At 37.8% G+C, this 20,018-nt stretch overlaps 2 protein-coding genes across 2 annotated transcripts in view; one reads left to right on the top strand and one right to left on the bottom strand.

Annotated features, from left to right (window-relative positions):
• Positions 1-19,635, bottom strand: part of LOC134671371 (uncharacterized) — a 305,131-nt gene extending 285,496 nt beyond the window's left edge. The window contains exons 1-5 of the mRNA XM_063529210.1: positions 19,426-19,635; positions 7,907-7,994; positions 7,081-7,314; positions 6,332-6,461; positions 5,482-5,603 (exon numbers count right to left, since the gene is read on the bottom strand). Coding sequence (XP_063385280.1) covers positions 5,503-5,603; positions 6,332-6,461; positions 7,081-7,314; positions 7,907-7,975 — 534 coding nt within the window. The 5' untranslated portion in view covers positions 7,976-7,994; positions 19,426-19,635 and the 3' untranslated portion in view covers positions 5,482-5,502. The remainder of the gene's footprint in view (positions 1-5,481; positions 5,604-6,331; positions 6,462-7,080; positions 7,315-7,906; positions 7,995-19,425) is intronic.
• Positions 1,650-4,188, top strand: LOC134671365 (uncharacterized). Its single transcript, XM_063529202.1, has one exon. The coding sequence runs from the start codon at positions 1,930-1,932 to the stop codon at positions 3,562-3,564; it is 1,635 nt and encodes a 544-aa protein (XP_063385272.1). The 5' UTR covers positions 1,650-1,929; the 3' UTR covers positions 3,565-4,188.
• Positions 19,636-20,018: the final 383 nt, after the last annotated feature.

Below are 20,018 nucleotides of genomic sequence, written 5' to 3'. Positions count from 1 at the left end.
TAATTATTGATTTATTTGGCCCGTAAGCAAGGTACTTTCGGGACGAGAAACTAATAATTTCAGCTGTTTTTAATGATGTCAATTAAAGTATATCGTGCAATTAACACATTAAACTGTTCGAAATAAAAGACAAACTAATTACCCCCTTTGGATTTATACACGTAGCTATCAACACCCTATAGATATTTAGTATATAATTTATGTATAATGTTACCTATAAAATTTTACTATTTGCACAGAATAAATAATAGTACTAAGTACAGAAGACTCACTCTCTAACAAAACGCGTCTGTTACGATCAGCACAGATATGGCCACTAGGTGGCGACAGCGCCACGCGCGGCTTATGGCAAACCCCAAAATTGGGGCCGAACGGATGCACTTTTAGCTACCTGTAGCAAAGCGACGAAATCGCGGAGTGAGACACGCCTGCTATTTGGCACTTATAAACTACTCCATTGTAGACTTGATAAACAATATACAATATACTGAATTTTCCGATGTAATTCAAAGTGCCTAATTGCCTATATTAATTTCTGATTTCCTCTCCAGTTGGCTCCAAAGAGCGAGTTGAACTTTTATTTATTCTACTAAATATCGAGTAAAAGTGCATCGTGCAATTACCACGGAGTCGATCGTGTCAGGGATAATAGTAAGTGGGCTAGCGATTACGGAGAGAGTGGCCACGAACTGGAGCATGGGGTGATATAGTGGTTGGTTTGGGAAATCGCCTTATTTCAGAAATTAGTTATCTTTACTGTTATATAGGAAAATCTTATAAAATTGTTCACGGTGTCTTTATTTGAAGGCTCCAGTCCTTTTGAGTTGTTTTTAAAAAAGACTACAAAGGACTCAACTTGGGAGAAATTTTTTAAGCGCAGTCTTGTAAAAAGTAGCTGTTCTTCAAATTCAGACTCAAAGAACTCGAGTTTCTACAAACACTAGAGGCTCGGACATTGCTCGGACAGCACTAGTGTTAATGTAATAAACGGGTGGCCCTGACGCCCCGACCCCGGAACGGTCCGGTCACGGTGGCGGTCCTGACAGCTCCTGTATCGGCTCGCTCCGGCCCACCCCGGCCCGGCCACGGCTCGGTCTAGCGTGAGTCATCCTTTAAGGTCTATTAAACAGATTCTGGTGCGAGACTTCACAAGATATCGATTTGTCGCCTTAGCCCAACAGTCGGACGCTATGCGCTCGTGAAAAAGGCGTTTTTTAAGTAGGACGTAAGTAGAACACATAGTAGGCACTGTATGTAGTTACCTTTAAAGTTAAAGACATATTTTAATAAATTTGAATCAAAAATAAAATGCGAATCGTGCAAGAGGCTATGGCTAGTTAAATAGTTAAAAAAGAGAACACTAAAATAAATCCACAGTACAAATTACGCTCCCATTATACAACGAAAACAAAACAAGCAACACATTACTTTCATTTTTAAAGCTAAATGTAAAGCAAATGAAATTTCATTAACCTGAGTAATTTCGGGCCATTCATTGGGTACTTACTATTATTTACACCACGGTTTTCCGGTTTATGAATTTAATTTCACTATACCTACGAGTAGGTACTTATCCTGATTCTCTCTATCAGTTACAATTATCGTTAAATTTAATTAAAATATGGAAAACCCAGATTTATTAAGCACACTGTCTTTTGTGAAAACGTACAGAAAGAAAAACGGTTTCACCTGAGCGCGGGTCACGGGCATGAGAAAGATGCGATAGTCCATTAAGATAGTCGCCAACGACAATCACCGCAATTATCCAGCGCATTCGTCGTGACCGAACTGGAATTACCATTGCATTAGAGCGCAAGGGAGGGCGTTTAATGTGCATCCACTATCAGAACTATATCAGTGCGAGACGACCACCGCTGCAGCTCAGTCCTCGCGCGCCCGCCGCGCTGCCGCGATTCGAAAGTGAACACAATGAAAACGATAGTGAGAATAATCGTATTTTGCGTGGCCCTTGCCGCTGCGGCATCAAAAGATCCGGCGCGAATTGAAAATGGAGAGATCAAGTACCAGTTGGATGTGCCAGGAAAAGAACCTATCACAGTTATAGAAACAGCGCCAAGCAATGGGAGACAACGCTGGCAGGATTACTCGCGGGATTTCAAGGATCATGACGACAGTGAAATTAAACACGTAATGACTGATATTATACACGACCCTGATGGCTTTCCAAAATGTTTTGGACCATCCTGTCAAGAAGGATTTTCGGATGACGGGCCACAGAGGGATTTGAATGACTATTACGCAGATGCGGAGAAACTGAAGGACTACCCTGATTTCCAAACAAGCATGCAAGCGCTAGCCGCTAAACTCAAGAAAGACAAGTATAAGAATAACCCATATAACGATGATCCTTACAATACTGATCCTTTAGAACTAAGTCATTCTGATGAAGAAGACAATGCTAAGGTATACACTTCTTGGAATCGTCTCAAAGTCAAACAGCATAAGCATCCTTATGATGACAAGGACGGATGGGTGACGTTAGAACCAGTTGCATGGTCTACCAGTAAGATCTCAAAGTGGAAGCCGAATGTAAAGAAACCGAAACCCAATCAATGGATCGAAGACGATGACAGACCAGACAGCGACCGATACAATCCATACCAAGGAATCGATTATAATAATAACTATCCTCAGGTGCAGAAGAAACCAACTAAGACTCGTCCTACGTATATAAATAATAAATTACACACATCATCAGAATATGATTCCGAAATGCCATCGAAACCTACATGGAGTAAACCAACCGTACACCAACAAAGTACGTTCAACTATCCTAGTTCATGGTCTCCAGACGATAGTCGGCGTCCACATAAACCAAATTGCGACTCAGAGGAGCAGTACAATGACAGTGGTGCAAATGACGATACTGTTTTCTATGGTATATCGGATTCAGTAATGACGGATCATCGACCAAGTAAGTTTCCAATTGAATACGAAGCGCTTCACCAGGCTCCTTATCAGAGGCGCCCCATCAGGAGACCAACACAAGTGATCTACGCAGGATCTCCTGAACTGGACAGCGATCGGTCTTCGAGGCCCCCATATGGCGACGGGCAGTGGGTGTTGCTCTCTACGACAAAGGGTTACCGGAACAAAAAACGACAGAGATCTTTAAGCCCTACACCTACAGCAGATGACCGCTCGGACGGCGCAACAATGACTTCTCACCAAGCAGTAGCGCTAACAGTTTTGCCTATTGACAATGCTCACACTAACATGACAACATCACACGGAGGATTATTAGAAGTTGAAAAAAGTTTCAAAACAGTAGAGGAATCAAAGCGAGATATGGATAAAAAGTACGATTTAGCTTCCGCGTCGAGTCTGCAAAAACCCACGACTAACCGGGTGGTGAGGAGGAAAATTGTGTCGAATGTAGCACCGGACACCTCGACCGTGTTTGCGGCCGTCGGAGCGGGTATGCTCCCAGCAACCATGGCCATGGTCGTTCCCATGATGCTGGGACGAAGGCGAAGAAGAAGGGACCTTGATACTACACCAGAAGATTCAAATTTCAATAACATATTTTACAAAAATCAATGATAACTTTAGTTAATTTATTTTTAGGATAAGTGATCACTGTGATTATTAATTTATTGTATTTAATGTTACTGAATACTCCAGGGGCTTTACGTTATTTAAATGACCAGTCTGTTAAAATACGTTCAATGTATTTCTAAGACTCAACACATTTTGTAGTAGCATAAGCGTAGGTAATTAAAACACAATAATTTTGAAAGTGATATTATTTTGATCTTCGACCTTTAAATTTTTTTAAGTTAGCACCTTATTACCTACTTTAGGTAAGTATATCAGTTTATGACATATGAAAATCATATTTGCTTTAGATACATTTTAGTAATGTATATCCAGTTTTAAATCAAAGCACTAATGTATATGGACGCCTTATTTTAAAGTATTAGGTTGGTACTAAATCAAACACATATTTATCATAAAGGCGACAAAATAATTATTAAAAATATAAAACTATATTTACTTAGCTGAAAAATCTTAACGCCACGAATTGTTCAGGGCAATATTATTAATAAATACAAAACAGTACCCAGTACTTTACAAAAATATGTACAAGTTCTCCAAAAATATGACTACTAACATGCAATTTAAGGGTAGGTATAAAAGTACAATCATTGACTTTATACAATCACGGGCAAAATACAATTGCAAAAAATACAAATAGGAAAAAACAATAAGAGTTACTACTAAACGTACAGGTAAGTACCTATACTTTTACATATTGGCTTTCTAATATGTATAATCGTTGAAATGTTTTTAGAATATCTAACTTTATTCTAATCTCTTCTATCTTATACTTTAAAAACACTGATGAAAAAACATAGGTACTCAAAGTAAACTTATGTTTCAGAAAGTAGGTAATACTACCCTTTAATTTGATAGAAACTATCATATGTCCTCCTTGACCATCCTTTCCCGGACCTCAAACTATTAACCACACCTTTCAACTAAGGGCCACCCCACATCTAGAGTCTTTCGAGCGTCGGCGTCTACAACTCTATGGCCGCTGCTCGACGCAACGTCGACGCAACTGCGCAGCGACGTTATTTTCCATAGCGCTGACCAGACGCCGACGCTTGAAAGACGCTAGATGTGGGGTGGCCCTAAAGGATGAGTCACGCTAGACCGAGCCGGGGCCGGGCCGGAGCTTCCAGCGCTTCGTTTTCTATGGAAATCACCACGTGATCATCGATCTGCCGTCATAGAAAATGACACGTCGAACGCCTCGGCTCGGGCACGGCCCGGTCTAGCGTGAGTCATCCTTAAATCGGTCAGCGGAAAATGTAATATGGAATTGATAATAATTTCGAAATAGGGGATATTACTGCAATGTTCTGCCGCCAGAGTGCAGCACTAGCGACTCAGTAAATTCATAGACTAACTTATACACACTGTGCCTTAAACTGTTTTTTGGCAAGTTTTCACAGACAATAAAATAAGACATTGATGCATCAAGGCAGTTTGTTAACAAGGGCCTACCGGTAAACGATAAAATCGAAATTTAGTTATCTGCCTCTTTATCCCTCGAATATGCAAGAGTGATAGAGAGATTAGATAACGAAATTTCGATTTTCTTGTTTCGCGGTAGGCCATGTGACTGACGTGACGTGTGATGTGTCAATGTGGTTTGTTTACTGTATGTGCCGCAAAGGTGCCACCTATGCAGAGCTTTGCCTAATATCCTATTTATACATTTCAATTTTGTTGTTTGACAAGTGCTGTTATCATTAATGACGTTCGAATAATCGAGGGTAAATTGACTCTAGCGTTTCCTTGAGGTTGTCAAAATGCGTACAGTCACCATCAGATATATCGGAGCGGCCATGGTGTTCACAATATCTGAACACGCACTCTAACGCCTTGACAATAGAGGCGTGTCCAGATATTTGTGAGCGCCTTGGCCGCTCCGATATATCTGATGGCGACTGTACATTAAATACATCTTACTTAATATTTATAATACACTTCTCCCGGTCGGCTGTAAATGTTGCCCGTTCGGATTGCTTCCATCAGATACTTGACGCTGAAGAGGCATATAATCAGGATCACTAGAAACAAAAATAAAACGTCAGGTCTAACACGATTTAATTTCATTATTTTACCTTTTTTCTGACGTTTCAGCCAGGTTGTAATAGGTACTACCTTCTACTGTGAGTCACGGAAAAAAGGTCAAATAATGAAATTTAATCGCGTGGGTCTAACGGGTTAATGGCATTAATTATGTGTACAAAACGCGAGTGTTTAAAGAGTTTTAAAATACCTATAAATTGGACTCAAACTAAAATTAACCTCTTACAGTAACAACAATACGCATGGTATGTATTTAATGTACCTACATTTCACATAAGTATTTAGTAAAAAAGACTGTCTAAAATGTTACATAATTGTTGGTATGTTTACGTAAGTAGCAAAAGTAATAAACAGTCACACACAGTTACCTTTGCTATAATTAAATAATATTAGTAGAGATGACTTGACAATAACATCGAAGTGTCCCAAATTACACTTGCAGGAACATTAAATTCAGCTCTATTCGTGTATTTTCATTCTTATCTCAGAAAAAAAAACTTTTTTTGCTTTAAAAATAGCTAAGTAAATAGATTTTGTAGGAGTTGCAGACGTGATGCATACGCAACCATTGTGCATTGAGGGCCTACCACATTCCACGTTCGACGTGTTGCCTCCTAGTCACACTTACGTACGAATTTACAAGTTCGATAGAGAGGCAACACGTGGTTCGCGGTGGGCCCTCTGGTCATACAATATATGTACTTACAATCTGATCCAGCAACAAGGCCGAGCTGTATCCAGCCGCCAGAGGTCGCCTCCCACACGATCAGGAATATCGTGAGGAATAAATGGAAGAAGCTGTACAGGAAGAACGACGACACCAGGCAGTTGTTCACCTACAAATATCAATCAATCAATCAAATCATTAAATATTGGTAAAAGGTTGTTATTGGTAACTAAATTATATAACCAAATATTATTTAGTTGTTTACTTATGTTATAATTTTATGTTATTTTCTAGTGTGTTAGAAATATTGTGTCTCTTCTTAAGTTTTTAAGTTCTTGGTTCAAGTTAAGTATACCTAGGTATACTAGAAAGATAATCCGCAAAAAAGAACTAAATTTTTCAGTTGATAAATTATTTTTGATTTGTTGCAACAAAGCGTAAGCGCTACTAAGTTTATCTTGAACTGAGTAACCGAGAGGATACTGCTGAAATAGATTTAGTAAAGATTATATTATCTCTAAAAAATATTTTAAAAACAAGTAGGTAAGTAAAGCTTATGGTCATGTACCTGGTCTACATATAAATATCTACTTATTATACTTATATGTACAGTCGCCATCAGATATATCGGAGCGGCCAAGGCGCTCACAAATATCTGAACACGCCTCTATTATCAACGCGTTAGAGTGCGTGTTCAGATTTTCAGATATTGTGAACACCTTGGCCAGTCCGATATATCTGATGGCGACTGTAATGGGTGTGAGTTGTGAATGTTACAAAAAACTTACCGAATAAGCTCCACACGTAAACATCGCGGAGAAGATAAACATCAGGAAAGCAACAACTATATACGATGCGTAATACACCATAGCGACTAATGCTACCAACGTTTCTTTTTTCTCCCCGAATAGGTCTTCTAGTTTCTCCCAGTTTTTGAATTTGCTGGAATCTACTTTGTCCGGTGAATTGATGCTAAGGCCGAGCTGGTATAAATTGTAAGCCATTACTGCTATCGTTATTACCTGGAACAATAATATTTATGTAAGGTTTAGTGTAAATATTCCCACCTATGTAGTTGTTACGCAGACAGATTTTTTTACTATTTGTACTTTGTAAATTTGTAATTGTCACGATGTCAACATGGGTACTTATATAACTAATAAAATAAAGTAAGTAAGCTTTTGGTTCTCGTAATCCCTTAAACGTTTGTTCAGAAATATTCCACATGGAGAATACTTAACTTAATGTAAAGAAAGAAAACATTTTAGTATGTACCTATTAAAAAAAGATAATATGACTATCAACTATGTTATTGTTAAGTTTTAAATTATTATTGATTATACAGATCCAAAACGTTTTACGATAGCGCCTACTCATATTGTGTAGGCAACTAAAGTATCGTTAACTTTGCTCAACTGTTCTAAAAGGAACGTTTAAGAGTTACCTCAGGGAATTTCCCGAGTCATGAGAGTATAATCAGGCCATTAGGCGTTGGTAACAAACTCCGAAATTCTCCAATAAAATTTGTACTCAAGGCAACGGTATTATGAGTTAAACTTTATTGAAATTCAGTCGAAATTCAGAGTTAAGTCTAGCAACTCTCTTAATACTTACTAATATGAAATAGCCGAAGACCATGTTTCCCACCCTGAGGGGGAAACAGAAGAGAAATTTTCTTGTCATCTTGCACCCATGTGTTTTTCTGAAACAGAAAAAAGGGCTCCATGAATTACAAATAATAATATAGTTTTACAAAATCTAAGTAAAACTATCGACATTTTTTTACTACAGGCATAAAAAGTTTAAGGGACCGACTGATTAGCAGTTCGCCGGACGATATCAGCCTGTCAGTTAAACGCAAAATTAGACAGCTCCGAACAACTGACAGGCTGATATCGTCCGGCGAACTGCTAATCAGTGGGTCCCTTTAAGATACGTCTGTTTATAGATTTAGAAACGATATGGATTAGATATGTCATATGTCAGTGTCAAATGTGACGTTACTTCAAACAAAAACGCAATTTTCACGGTGACACATTTAATCCATATCGTTTCTAAATCTATTAAGTCGCTAAGTTTGCCTCTTATAACCTGCCTGATAGGTAAAATAACAACAAACAACTTAATGTTCATTGGAATGACGTTATGTCATCTCTGTTTATGCAGACAAGGCTCAAATACCTGCATAGGATTTGTAACACGAAATACTACAAATGTTTTTGGTGATTTTTCCTTATATTTTCCTTTATACATATTTACACACAAATTAAATTAAGTGGAACCATAGAGGTGCTAAAAATACATTATTTCTTGTCTTTATCTTGCCGTTAACTGTAAGAAAAGTTTCCAGTCAGACAAGTAATAGAAAAACCCTACAATCTTAGAAAACAACTTTCTCACGCGAAGAAAACTTGCCTTGTAAGAACCGACTTCACTGTTTACGAACACATATGATGGAAAAAGCTATGTAACGCTGACGATCGTAGGTACGTGCTCAATTGCCCAGAGATTTTTACATAAACTAACCTAAACTAAAACAAGTGCGAGTCGGACTCGCGTTCCGTATATTACACAATTTTTAACAATGTATTTTTTATGTGAAACGTGAGTGAAATCTCTTTAAAAAAACTGTAATTAAGTCCAACTCACGCTTGACTGTACATTTCTAATAGGTTTTCCTGTCATCTATAGGTATAGACCTATTTTATGTATTTTTTTCAAAATTTTAGACCTAGTAGTTTCGGAGATAAAGGGGGGAATGGTCATTTATTGCCTATTTTCTTGAATAACTTCTAAACTGTTTATTAGAAAATTATAAAAAAAATATATTTGAGATCCTTACAATAAGCTCTTTCATTTGATATGTAACATGATATAGTTTGAAAAAAAAAATTTTTTTTAATTTTTTCATTTATCCCCCAAAAGTGATTTTAAACATGGGGGCCCCATGTTGACAAGTTACAAAGAAGTTAGATAAATGAAGCGATACTAATAAAATTATACTACACATATCGCAGCACAGATTGCAAAGCGCACATTTTAAATTATGGTATTGCGTTTGCTCAGCTTCAAACATAGAGGATCTACAATTACAAGGGTTTAATTTAACGGTTAGGGGAGTTTAAAATAAATGCAAGTTCTCATTTAATCTGTGTTTTTGCCCGGGTTTACTTAGTAACTTATCGGCTGATAACGAACATAAATATAGATGTGTCATGGTTTGCATATTGTGATTCATAACGACGTAGCTACTTTTACGTGTACAATCTACAATAAAATACTACAACACAATACCATATCAAATCTTAATTCTTACCTGATAAATGAGTATGCTTCAAGAATGTTCAATTGAATTAAATCATTTTAATTAGTGCTTAATCGACCGGGGAACTAGGATCTTTTCGTCAACCAGAAACGTCACTTTTGACACTGACAGATACTATCCATAACAAAGCCAGTTCAATTCCGTTCTGTTATTACCATCAGAATACGCCTTTTGATTTAAAAAGTGGCTTTACGATTTATTACATGTACTTTCATTTGTTTCCATTGTAGCGGGCTTGCTTTGATGCAGCCTCACCTAAACATAACACAACACTGAACACAACCGTACGTTACCGAGCGTTACACGTTGTGCTATTTCGGACTAGATATTTACCTGTCCACTTTGATTTGGACGCAACTTGTGGTTAATTGTCCACCGCGAAGGCTCATTAAGAATTGGTTTATAAATCGTCGCGGTTCGTCGGGTACTAAAGGTCATTGTGGCGAGGGTCCGTGGTACCGGCCAGGCCAAAGGGCGTAAGTTGATAATGATTCAATGACATAAGGTCTTTTTATTAGCAAGACAGAGTAGCTCAGTGGTCTGAAGGATAAAAGTGAGGTCGCCCTTCAACGCGATACAGTTTTTGTTCGAACACGTGGCTTGAGCTATCTTTATTGGGTCTTGTCGGCAATGTAGTTAATATGCGAGCTCGGTCGGAGGGTATTAGGGACCGCTTTGAATGTAACGGCCGTGGATCACGTAGTGGATGAACACTTGAACAGCGTAGCTAATAGAGACATAAAGATGTATTTTCATTTAACGAGCAATGATATATTAACGCCTACTGGCAATTTCTATAGAGGTCATATGACCTCTATATAATGTCATGATAGTCTAATTGCAATTATTCAGGATTGAGAATTTGGATGAGAAGATTTATACTAAATGGCATGCGGTTAGAAAAAATAATAAACGTAGGTACGAATAGTATGTGAATACATTAAATTATAAGTATAAATATCAAGTCCTACAAATAGCAATTCCTATTAAGACTTCTACGCCTCTGAGTCGCCTAATAAAATACCTAAATGATTCAGTGTGATGTCAGACTTAAAGGCGTTTGCTCAATACCTATAAATGTAAATAAATATAGTTTCAGAAAACTTATCTTATTCATAAGGAAAAACGTATATAAAGCAATAGTCACTTTTAAGGACTTTCACTACTATAGAATAGAGCACTGACGCTTATTATCTAAGAAAAATGGCAAGAATTTACAAACAGCAATATTAGATTTGAATGTCAAATACTTAAAATATATTTTTAGAAAATAAATCATATTTAAACTGACATTCAGGCAAAGTTAACTCAGTGTTTTAATTGCGATCGCAAAATAAAGTTTACGAGGTCGTTATCTGTCAGGAATTTTATCATTGTCACAGCAAGAACTAACTTTTAATGGTCATAAAAAAGACGTTAAATTTATGAACATCCATGGCCCAAATAAAGTAATTCTCTTCCTTTGGACTCTATTCTGCTCTTGGTCAAATTAACATCTCAATTACCGATCGGGGGGTCAATTGAAGCAACTTGAACTCATAATTTTTCTATAAGATCAGATAATATGAATAAACAAAATTGCTGTTGTAGGTAAGTACGTCATTGTGAGAGAACTTCATCAATCTTATCACAGTCCATTCATACCAGCTTTCGTGGGTTTATTTGGTGAATATAATTGCTTGTAACATTATACATATTTACTGAGACTTATCCATTAAAATGACTCAATTATTATTGAAAATTCTTATTAGTCATAATATTCGCGTTTTATATTTAAAATTACGTTATTACAATAAATTATGGTGATAAAATGTGGAAGCATCGTAAAATTAATGAAATCGAATATATGTATTTTTTTTTATCTATATTTAGGAAGGAGCCTTTGACACCGAGACTACATCTCCTCAGTTAGGCCTCTTTATTTTATACATGCAATTTTATATGGTTTTTCCATTTCCTTTAAACTATAAAAACCGCTGTTTAAATCCAATTTTTAACATAATATTTGTAAGGTCAGATTGTAACAGGCTATATTGGTGTTTTGGGTTTTAAGAGCTATGGACTATCAGTGGTACTCAGGGTTCGTGGGTCTGACGCTCTATTGTCACACTACACGTCTGTGATATTCCTAAAAATCTATTTAATAACTAAAATTAATTTTAGACAGGGAGAATGAGAAGTAATGGGCGCCAGCACGCTGTAAAGCGTACAGAAAGGTAAAAATAAGATGAGGAAAGAAAACTATTGTTTAAGCTCGAGACAATTAAATATAATATCAATGTTTCACACAAAAACAGTAGTACAGTAAGGCAGTACAGAAAATAACCTTATGCTATTATTATACTAAGAACACTATGCTATCGGACTGGTTACGCAGTCTCAGTTAAAGTTTATTATGTCTATACACTAATTATGCACTGAGCACTTGAAGTTCATTAAGAGGCCACTATTGCGTGAAGCTAATTAAAGTCTATTGATTAGTAGCACACCTAAATCATGTGTCACGCCAGAGGCGCATAGGTGGCAGCCAAAAGCCACGGTGACACGTGCTGAAACCGTCAGCCACGTGTCCAAGTGACCGCCTATCTACCACGCCAACGTCGCGATGCGCAACAGGAGTCACGAGCTCGAGAGAGCCAATAACAAATTAGATCTGACCACACCTGAGTCACGTGTCCGTAGCAGAAGCCGGTGAAGCCGAGGCTACGCACTGCCCCAGAGGCGCGCAGGGGAACAGCCAAGAGTCGCGGTGACACGCGGTGATACCGTCAGCCACGTGTCCAGGTGGCTGCCTGCCCGCTTCGCCAACGTCGCGCTGAGCAGCACGAAGCTCCAGCCCAAGGCCCTCAGCAACGCCCAGCGCCGACACGTGCCCGAAGAAAAAGCCCAGGGTAGGGACCGGCATTAAAGCTAAAGGAAAAAAAAACCACATATTGAAACCCAATATAAAAAAAAAGGATTGATTCTCCACTGAAATTAACTGGACAATTACTAAACTAACACACCGTTCTGGCATTTACAGGAAAACGTACAAATTGGCCATGCGGTCATCCGACACACATGGGCAAGGACGAAAAAAAAAGGTTACATTTCCTACAATAAAATCGCAAATGCTTACCCGGATCTCAAGTGAAGCGATTGATGCTACACTGCTGACATTTATAAAAAAAATATTTCTTTAGGAATTATCCTACAGGAATTCAATGTAGGACGCCATATTGCTCTGTTTGCTGTAACAAGGAAATGTAAAATCAGTAAAGACGAACGTTATAAAAACCGGGCTATATTTCTATAAAGATTTGCGCTGTGGCTTACCTCGCTACAAAAAGTGAAGATGTATTTCCATATTTTACAGGGATGGCTCCCGTACAAAGCGACCAGAGAATATCTGCACCAACTTCCTCACATGGCTGCGGAAATCTCAGTGACTTGATCTCGTTCGACAATCCATTTCCTCTCTTGTTATTTTTTTCTTATCTATGAACCCACGCGCAGAGCCAAGGAATTTTGCCAGGCATTGCAAACAATGTCCCAAACAATATTTGAAAATTATCATATTATAACTCGGAGTAATTAACAATGGAGCCGCCATTAACAGGCATTCCCCTCTGTCGAAAATAGGCGGCCAATGGTCAACCATATGTATGGACTGACGTTTATCTGACATGACGTACCTATACATTTGATGTGCCCCTCCCCCGCAAAAAACGGCAGACTATTTTGTACCGAAAATTTTAGACATGGCGTCTCCGTTGTTAATTACTCCGAGTATTATAAGACCAACGATACCGAGTACTAATATTTTTGAGGAACTAAACCTAAATATTTCAACCATTAAAGAAAATATTGAATACTAAATAAGAACCATAAAGTTTTCTAGACCAACAGCTCGCGACCAAGTGTGGTAGTGCCTCGCTGTGCGAATAGATGGCGCTGAAGACAATCTCGTTCGGCCTGTTTTGTTACAATGTCGCTGTGAGTATGGAACTAAAAAAAAGGAAATTGCTTTAGTTACGTTTGAAACGTAACAAGATGGCGAAGATATGCTCATATTTTTACTCTTGCCCCGAGTAAAATAAACTATGTCTGTTATACCCCATCTGACCTTATGAATAGATTAATTGTTGACAACAGTGTACACATAGTTTTGACAAAAACTTGCAATCTTAACTCACATTTATAGACGAGTCTATCGCGAATTTATTTTATTACCTTCATTTACCGTCTCCGTACCTCCGTCCCGCCCCGTCCCGTCCCGTCCTGTACGATAGACCCGTTTATAAATGTGAGTTAATCATGTGTTCAAAACGCGAAAGTTTTAAATATTATACTTGTAATAGTATTTAATGTTAAACAGAAATTAGACGTCATACTTGTACTGAAGAAGAACGGCCCAATTCGAACTTAAACTTAAAGTTCGAATTGGGCCGGAAGTGACCAAGGTTGCTTCTCCAATGCTTTCAACCAACTCTATTTATTTTCCTGTTCCCTGTCGACTCGCCATTACAATTCACAATTGCATCAATGCATGCCAATGCATATTTATGCATTCAAACATACTAACACAACATATACTATATATACCAAATGATCTGAGCCTCTCAGAGTAGCCAGTAATAATTCTCTCATCACGCACACAATTTAATTAATATAAATAGAATTTCAAAGGGCAATGGACTTATGCTGTACACACGACTAAATCGGAACACATATGAATATAAACATGGACTTATGCAAATACGTGTAGGCGAAGGAGCTATGAATGGATTTCACGGTAAATTCTGTGTTTACTTACTTACAATTTCATATTGACCATACGGTAAAATTAGGCATGACTCTGTCTGTGTAACCGCCAACAAACAGAGATTGCTATTATTAGGGCGAGCGAAGCGAGCCCTATCACTATTCGACAAACTATGCATTCTTGTGGTACACTTTACGGAAAAACTATCGCACTGTTAGGTTTGAGATTTAACATAGAAATGTAATTTTTTTTTTATATTAAACACTGATAATGTAGGGGAGGAGGGGAAAAAAAACGCTGGTGGCCTAGCGGTAAGAGCGTGCGACTTTCAATCCGGAGGTCGCGGGTTCAAACCCCGGCTCGTACCAGTGACTTTTTCGGAACTTATGTACGAAATATCATTTGATATTTACCAGTTGCTTTTCGGTGAAGGAAAACATCGTGAAGAAACCGGACTAATCCCAATAAGGCCTAGTAGTTTCCCCTCTGGGTAGGAAGGTCAGAGGGCAGTCGCTTTCGTAAAAACTAGTGCCTACGTCCTATCATGGGATTAGTGGTCAAGCGGAACCCAGGCTCCCCTGAGTCGTGGCAAAATGCCGGGATAACGCGAGGAAGAAGAAGATAGGGGGGGGAGGGAGAGTCAGCCTATTCTTATTATTTCTTACGTAGGCGGGCAGGGGGTCAAAAACTGGCAATAATTGTCTAAAGGCCTGCGCAAACCGGTGGAGCAGATCACTTTAAAATTATCAATGTATTTTCTTCCCTATTTCATTTCAATTACCTTCAGGCATAAATTTAAATGCTTTGAGACCGATCTCGGAGCATCACGGAGGATTGTTACTCCGCGGCATCGAGGAGCACGTTAGAGGATACCGCGGCGGTAGGCACCGGCATGCCGCGGCATCCCGCGGTATGCACCGAGGCCTCCCGAGGGCGACGGAGTGGCGCCGGGACGACGGGGGAGAACTCGTGCACACTAGTCACTAATCCCTTGTGATAGAGTACACGCAGCGGCATGCCGCGGCATCCCCAGGCGCCGAAGTGATCCTCGTGTCGTATCGTTGTGAGTGCTCCTCGGTGATCTGCACTGGGCTTAACGTAATTAATGAATGGCGCCTTTAGTGTTACTATTGCTTGGAACTGCTAAAATTATAAATAAAGATATGCATATTAATACAAACTTCAGTGACTTAGGGCCGATACAGACGGACTACAACCCGACTGCAACTTGTATGCGAACTGCACGCCAATTGCAACGTCGGTGTGCAGTTCAACAAAATGACCCAGAACCTTGGCAGTATCTAGCGGAACTCAGGTTTGGTGCAACAAGCAACAAAGGCACATTATGTTTTGGTCATCCGACTCATCCTGATGAACACTTAGGAGAAAAGTGCCCAAGATAGAGCTGAAACTGAACCTTGGCAGTACCTAGTGGAGCTCGGGTTTTATACAACATACGCAACGCAGTTTTGGTCATGCAACTCGTCTTGATGAGTACTTAGGAAAGTAGTACCCAAGATAGAGCTGATGCTGAACCCTGGCTGTACCTAGTGGAACTCGGCTTTGGTGCAACAGAGGCACACGCTGTTTTGGACATCGGATTCGTCTTAATGAGCACTTAGGAGAGTAGTACCCAAGATAAAGCTGATGCTGAACCCTGGCTGTACCTAGTGGAACTCAGGTTTGGTGCAACATAGACTCACGCTGTTTTGGTCATTCGACACGTCTTGTTGAGCACTTGGGAGAGCAGTAGGTACGAAGTCCAAGATATAGCTGATGATGAACCCTCGCAGTACCTAGTGGAACTATTTGATTTGTGTGTGTTTATGTGCGGAGCAACGTGAGTACCGCCAGTGGGTTCAGACGGAATAGTTTGTCGCTCAATTGTGTGGTGTGGACGCAAAAAATAATTCAAGGACATTGGCGCGCTGACCCAACATTATGTAGGAAAGCCAGTTGGCTTCCTTACAAAAAGCTGGGCGACCGCGCTTATGAAATTGTATATTACGTGTGGATGATATTGGCAATTTGATTTTGTCGTCTGGACGTTTTTAATGGACAAAGTAAAAACTGTAACAGACAGGCGTACCGGACAGCGACCGGGGTCCAGTTAGTATATTTCTTTCTTGCTCTCACTTATAATTGCGTCCTTAGCGGACTTATCACGTACCCACTCGATCGAACATGAAACAAGCCTCGGATTGGATCAAAGTCGAGGTCCGGTACGTTTAGGTAGAAAAACTCCGCGAGCCCTTATAAAGCTCTGCTTTTTGCTAGTATTTATATTAGATAGAATAGAAGTTTCTTAATACTAACTATTCATAACTCCTCCTTACCCCTTCCGGTGCAAAAGTGCCTATAACGTTCACGGCACGGCAGCACCATGTTGGATAGTTATGGACAGTCTTTGCACCAGAGAGATGATTTATTTTGTAGCAAATAAATAATTGATAAATTATAGGAATTAAATTCTTCTTAATATCCATTAGTGAAATATTTTGTTTACAATATGTTCTTCATTTAGTAAATTACTCTTCTGAGCAAACCTACCTACCGTGTTTTTTTGTAGCCTCAAATGCGGAATGAAAAAGGCTCAATGCCAAACTAACAAATATAAACGACAAAATTTATAATAGTTACCATACATTTATAAAAAAGTAGGTATCGTGATAAAAAAAGACAATTTATTTAGCAATCTGGTTAAATTGTGGTTACTCGTACAAACCGGTATTTTCTGCCAGACATATTAATGTAAGCAAGTTATTAAAGATGACTAACAACCATAGGTAACAGGTTATTCAGAGACATACCTACATATAACAGATACGGTAAATAATAAAAGGTTTCCCACGATATTACAAACAATAACTTCGCACGTTCACACGCTACGTTTCTTCTAACATACTTAGCACTTATTGAGTTCCACAGGCGAAAAAACTACTTCTTTCTCGTAAATATGAATTATAGCTACTTTCATATGGTACCGACCATATAAATTCTGGAGACAGAAAGTAAGCAACATCTTAAATATATAAATATTTTATTTAAGCTAGTAGTAAATAGTTAATAACTACTATCTTAATACGAATACGAGGTATACCCTAACGAGGTATTTGGTCATGACTATGACAACTGATGATATGCATGTTATAAACAAGTGCGATTGTCAAATACCCGCAGGCACACAAATAAAACTTTTAGCGGATAAAGTCCATAACTATTAGTGTAGTTAAAGATATAAATAATATTTGCATGAAATCGTAGTTATTAAATCAATTGTATACGTAGCAGAAACGTCTACATACGATACCACAATGCTTCAAATAAACGAAAACTGAAAAAAATATTCGTGGGAGCTCGCTTACTTAATATGCAGGGTAGGATGTAGGATGCACTGGTAGTAGAGTTGCCAGTTTTTTTTTAGATAGATATAATTATAGTATTTGGCGATTCAAAGGATCAAAAAATAAAGTATACACAGAAAAAATAAAGTATTTCTTTATTTCTTACATATTTTATGCTTGTTCTAGTTTCTGTTTAAAATAAAGTATTTTCGCATAGTTTATGTGTTTCGTAATTTATAAAGTATACGGAAACCAAATATAGTAAAATACTATATATTATAGTATGTCTGGCAACCCTAACTAGTAGGTACCTAATCTTGCTAATATATTAAATATTCAAAAAACTATATTAATTATTAACAGCAATAGTAAGCATATAATAATTTAATTTAATTTAATTTTGTAATTGTGTTTGGTAATTATACTATGATTTGCTTTTGAAGTCAGTGTCTCGTATAATAAAACTTTAAACAAGATATGTTATGACGTTTAATATGGTTCATTTAACGAACATCGTCGCCAACATGGTCGCCGCCCGATAACTGGATTAGGAGTTTATAAATTAACGAAGCGAGCGAGTTTAATGGACGTCCATTCTAAACCTGTCATGTGTAGAAACTTGTCTCTTCACAACTATTTATGTATAAGCTTTTTTAATATTGCACCGTTACTTTGTATATGCGAATTATTTAATTAAAATACCTTTTTTGTCTCAAATAGTTATTTACGATATAAGTGCGGAAAAGAGGAAATTCGAAACACGACAAAAGGGAGTGTTTTAAATCGACACGAGTTGCGAATTACCTATTCGCACGTGTATCGTACAACGTTTTAAAGTACATATACTTTTGTCATACGCACGAAAAGTGGTATTTTACGCAATAGTGCGGGAAAATAGGACCATGTGTACTATAAAATATTTTTTAAAAGTTAGTAAGTAGATACATTGTTTTTCAAAACAATTTAGTTATTATTAAAACAAATGTTTTTAGTTTTGTTTACAACGGAAGAGCCTTTAGCTACTTTCTCCTCAAGCAGTTTTCTTGGGTCATTATTTGATAATAAAATACGAGTAAATTGAAATAAATGCCATAACTGAGGAAAAGTGACCAAGGCCTCCAGTGCCCCAGGCTGGAAACAAACCAGCGTCCTTTGCTATCGCGTCTGGAGGCCTTGGTCACTAATTCTTATGACATTTATTTCAGTTTGTAATTTATATCGTAGGTAGTGTTTTTACTTGAAATAAAACAGATTAAAATATTTTCTGAAAAATAATTTGATTTGTTCTAATACATTCTAATGTACTTAAATATTAGTAAAATATGACATATCAATGTCACTATTTGATCATGATATTCATGATTAATGTACATACCTACCTAAATTTCTGATGTTCACAATATGTTATTATGTATCTATACAATCTATACAATCTAGCCTCACTGTACACGTATTTCATATTTTTATGTCATTCTTAGTTTAGCAAAGTAACTAGGTAAATTTAGAAGGAGTTCAACTAAGTATGTATGCTTGAAACTTTTCATTACTTTTCCAAAACGATTAGTATTCATACAATGTTTGCCCTGCTCTAAATTATTCTCTTCAGGAAGAACCGTGAAATGAGGCAGTAAAAATAATTATTCCTGATGCTTCATTTTATCTCAGAAACGTTTACGAAGAAAGATACATTGTAATGGAATTAATTTATCTAGGTACTTACACAGAATGCAATTGTTTTTATTCCATCTCCGTCATATCTCTTTACCAGTGTATTTCACACTTAACATCACTGTACCACTGTACCATTATATAAAATTCAGCACAATTACAGTAACGAAGTTTTTTTTTTAACTTTTAGTTGAATTCTAATCTGGAATTGCGGATAGGACCGACTCTCGCGCACGTTCGATGGCTCGCTCGGCCGGAGCGAAGATCGCGGAGGCACCAAGTTACGTCATACGCCAAGGTCGCGGCGACGCAACCTACAAACTTGGTCGGATCTCGGAATTAATCTACAGACCAAGGTTATCTACGAAACCGGCGAAGCTGCATGGAACTATGGCCAAAAGATAGCGTATGAAATTATGAGGAGCGTACAATGCTGTACAGTCAGTATCAACAGTAGCGAATAGAACAAATTGCCAACATATTTAATTACGCAAACTATGTGTATAACCTTAACCAAAGATCATTGACCCAACACTGTGAAACGAAAATTATGATTGTTTCTTATTGTTATATTGAACTATAATTATTTTATTACATACTTGTATAATTTACTTCTATCTTATTTTGACTTGTAAAATATACTTT

Source organism: Cydia fagiglandana, chromosome 15 (assembly GCF_963556715.1).
Source record: "Cydia fagiglandana chromosome 15, ilCydFagi1.1, whole genome shotgun sequence".
Lineage (NCBI taxonomy): Eukaryota > Metazoa > Arthropoda > Insecta > Lepidoptera > Tortricidae > Cydia > Cydia fagiglandana.
This window is presented reverse-complemented; position numbering and strand designations above follow the sequence as displayed.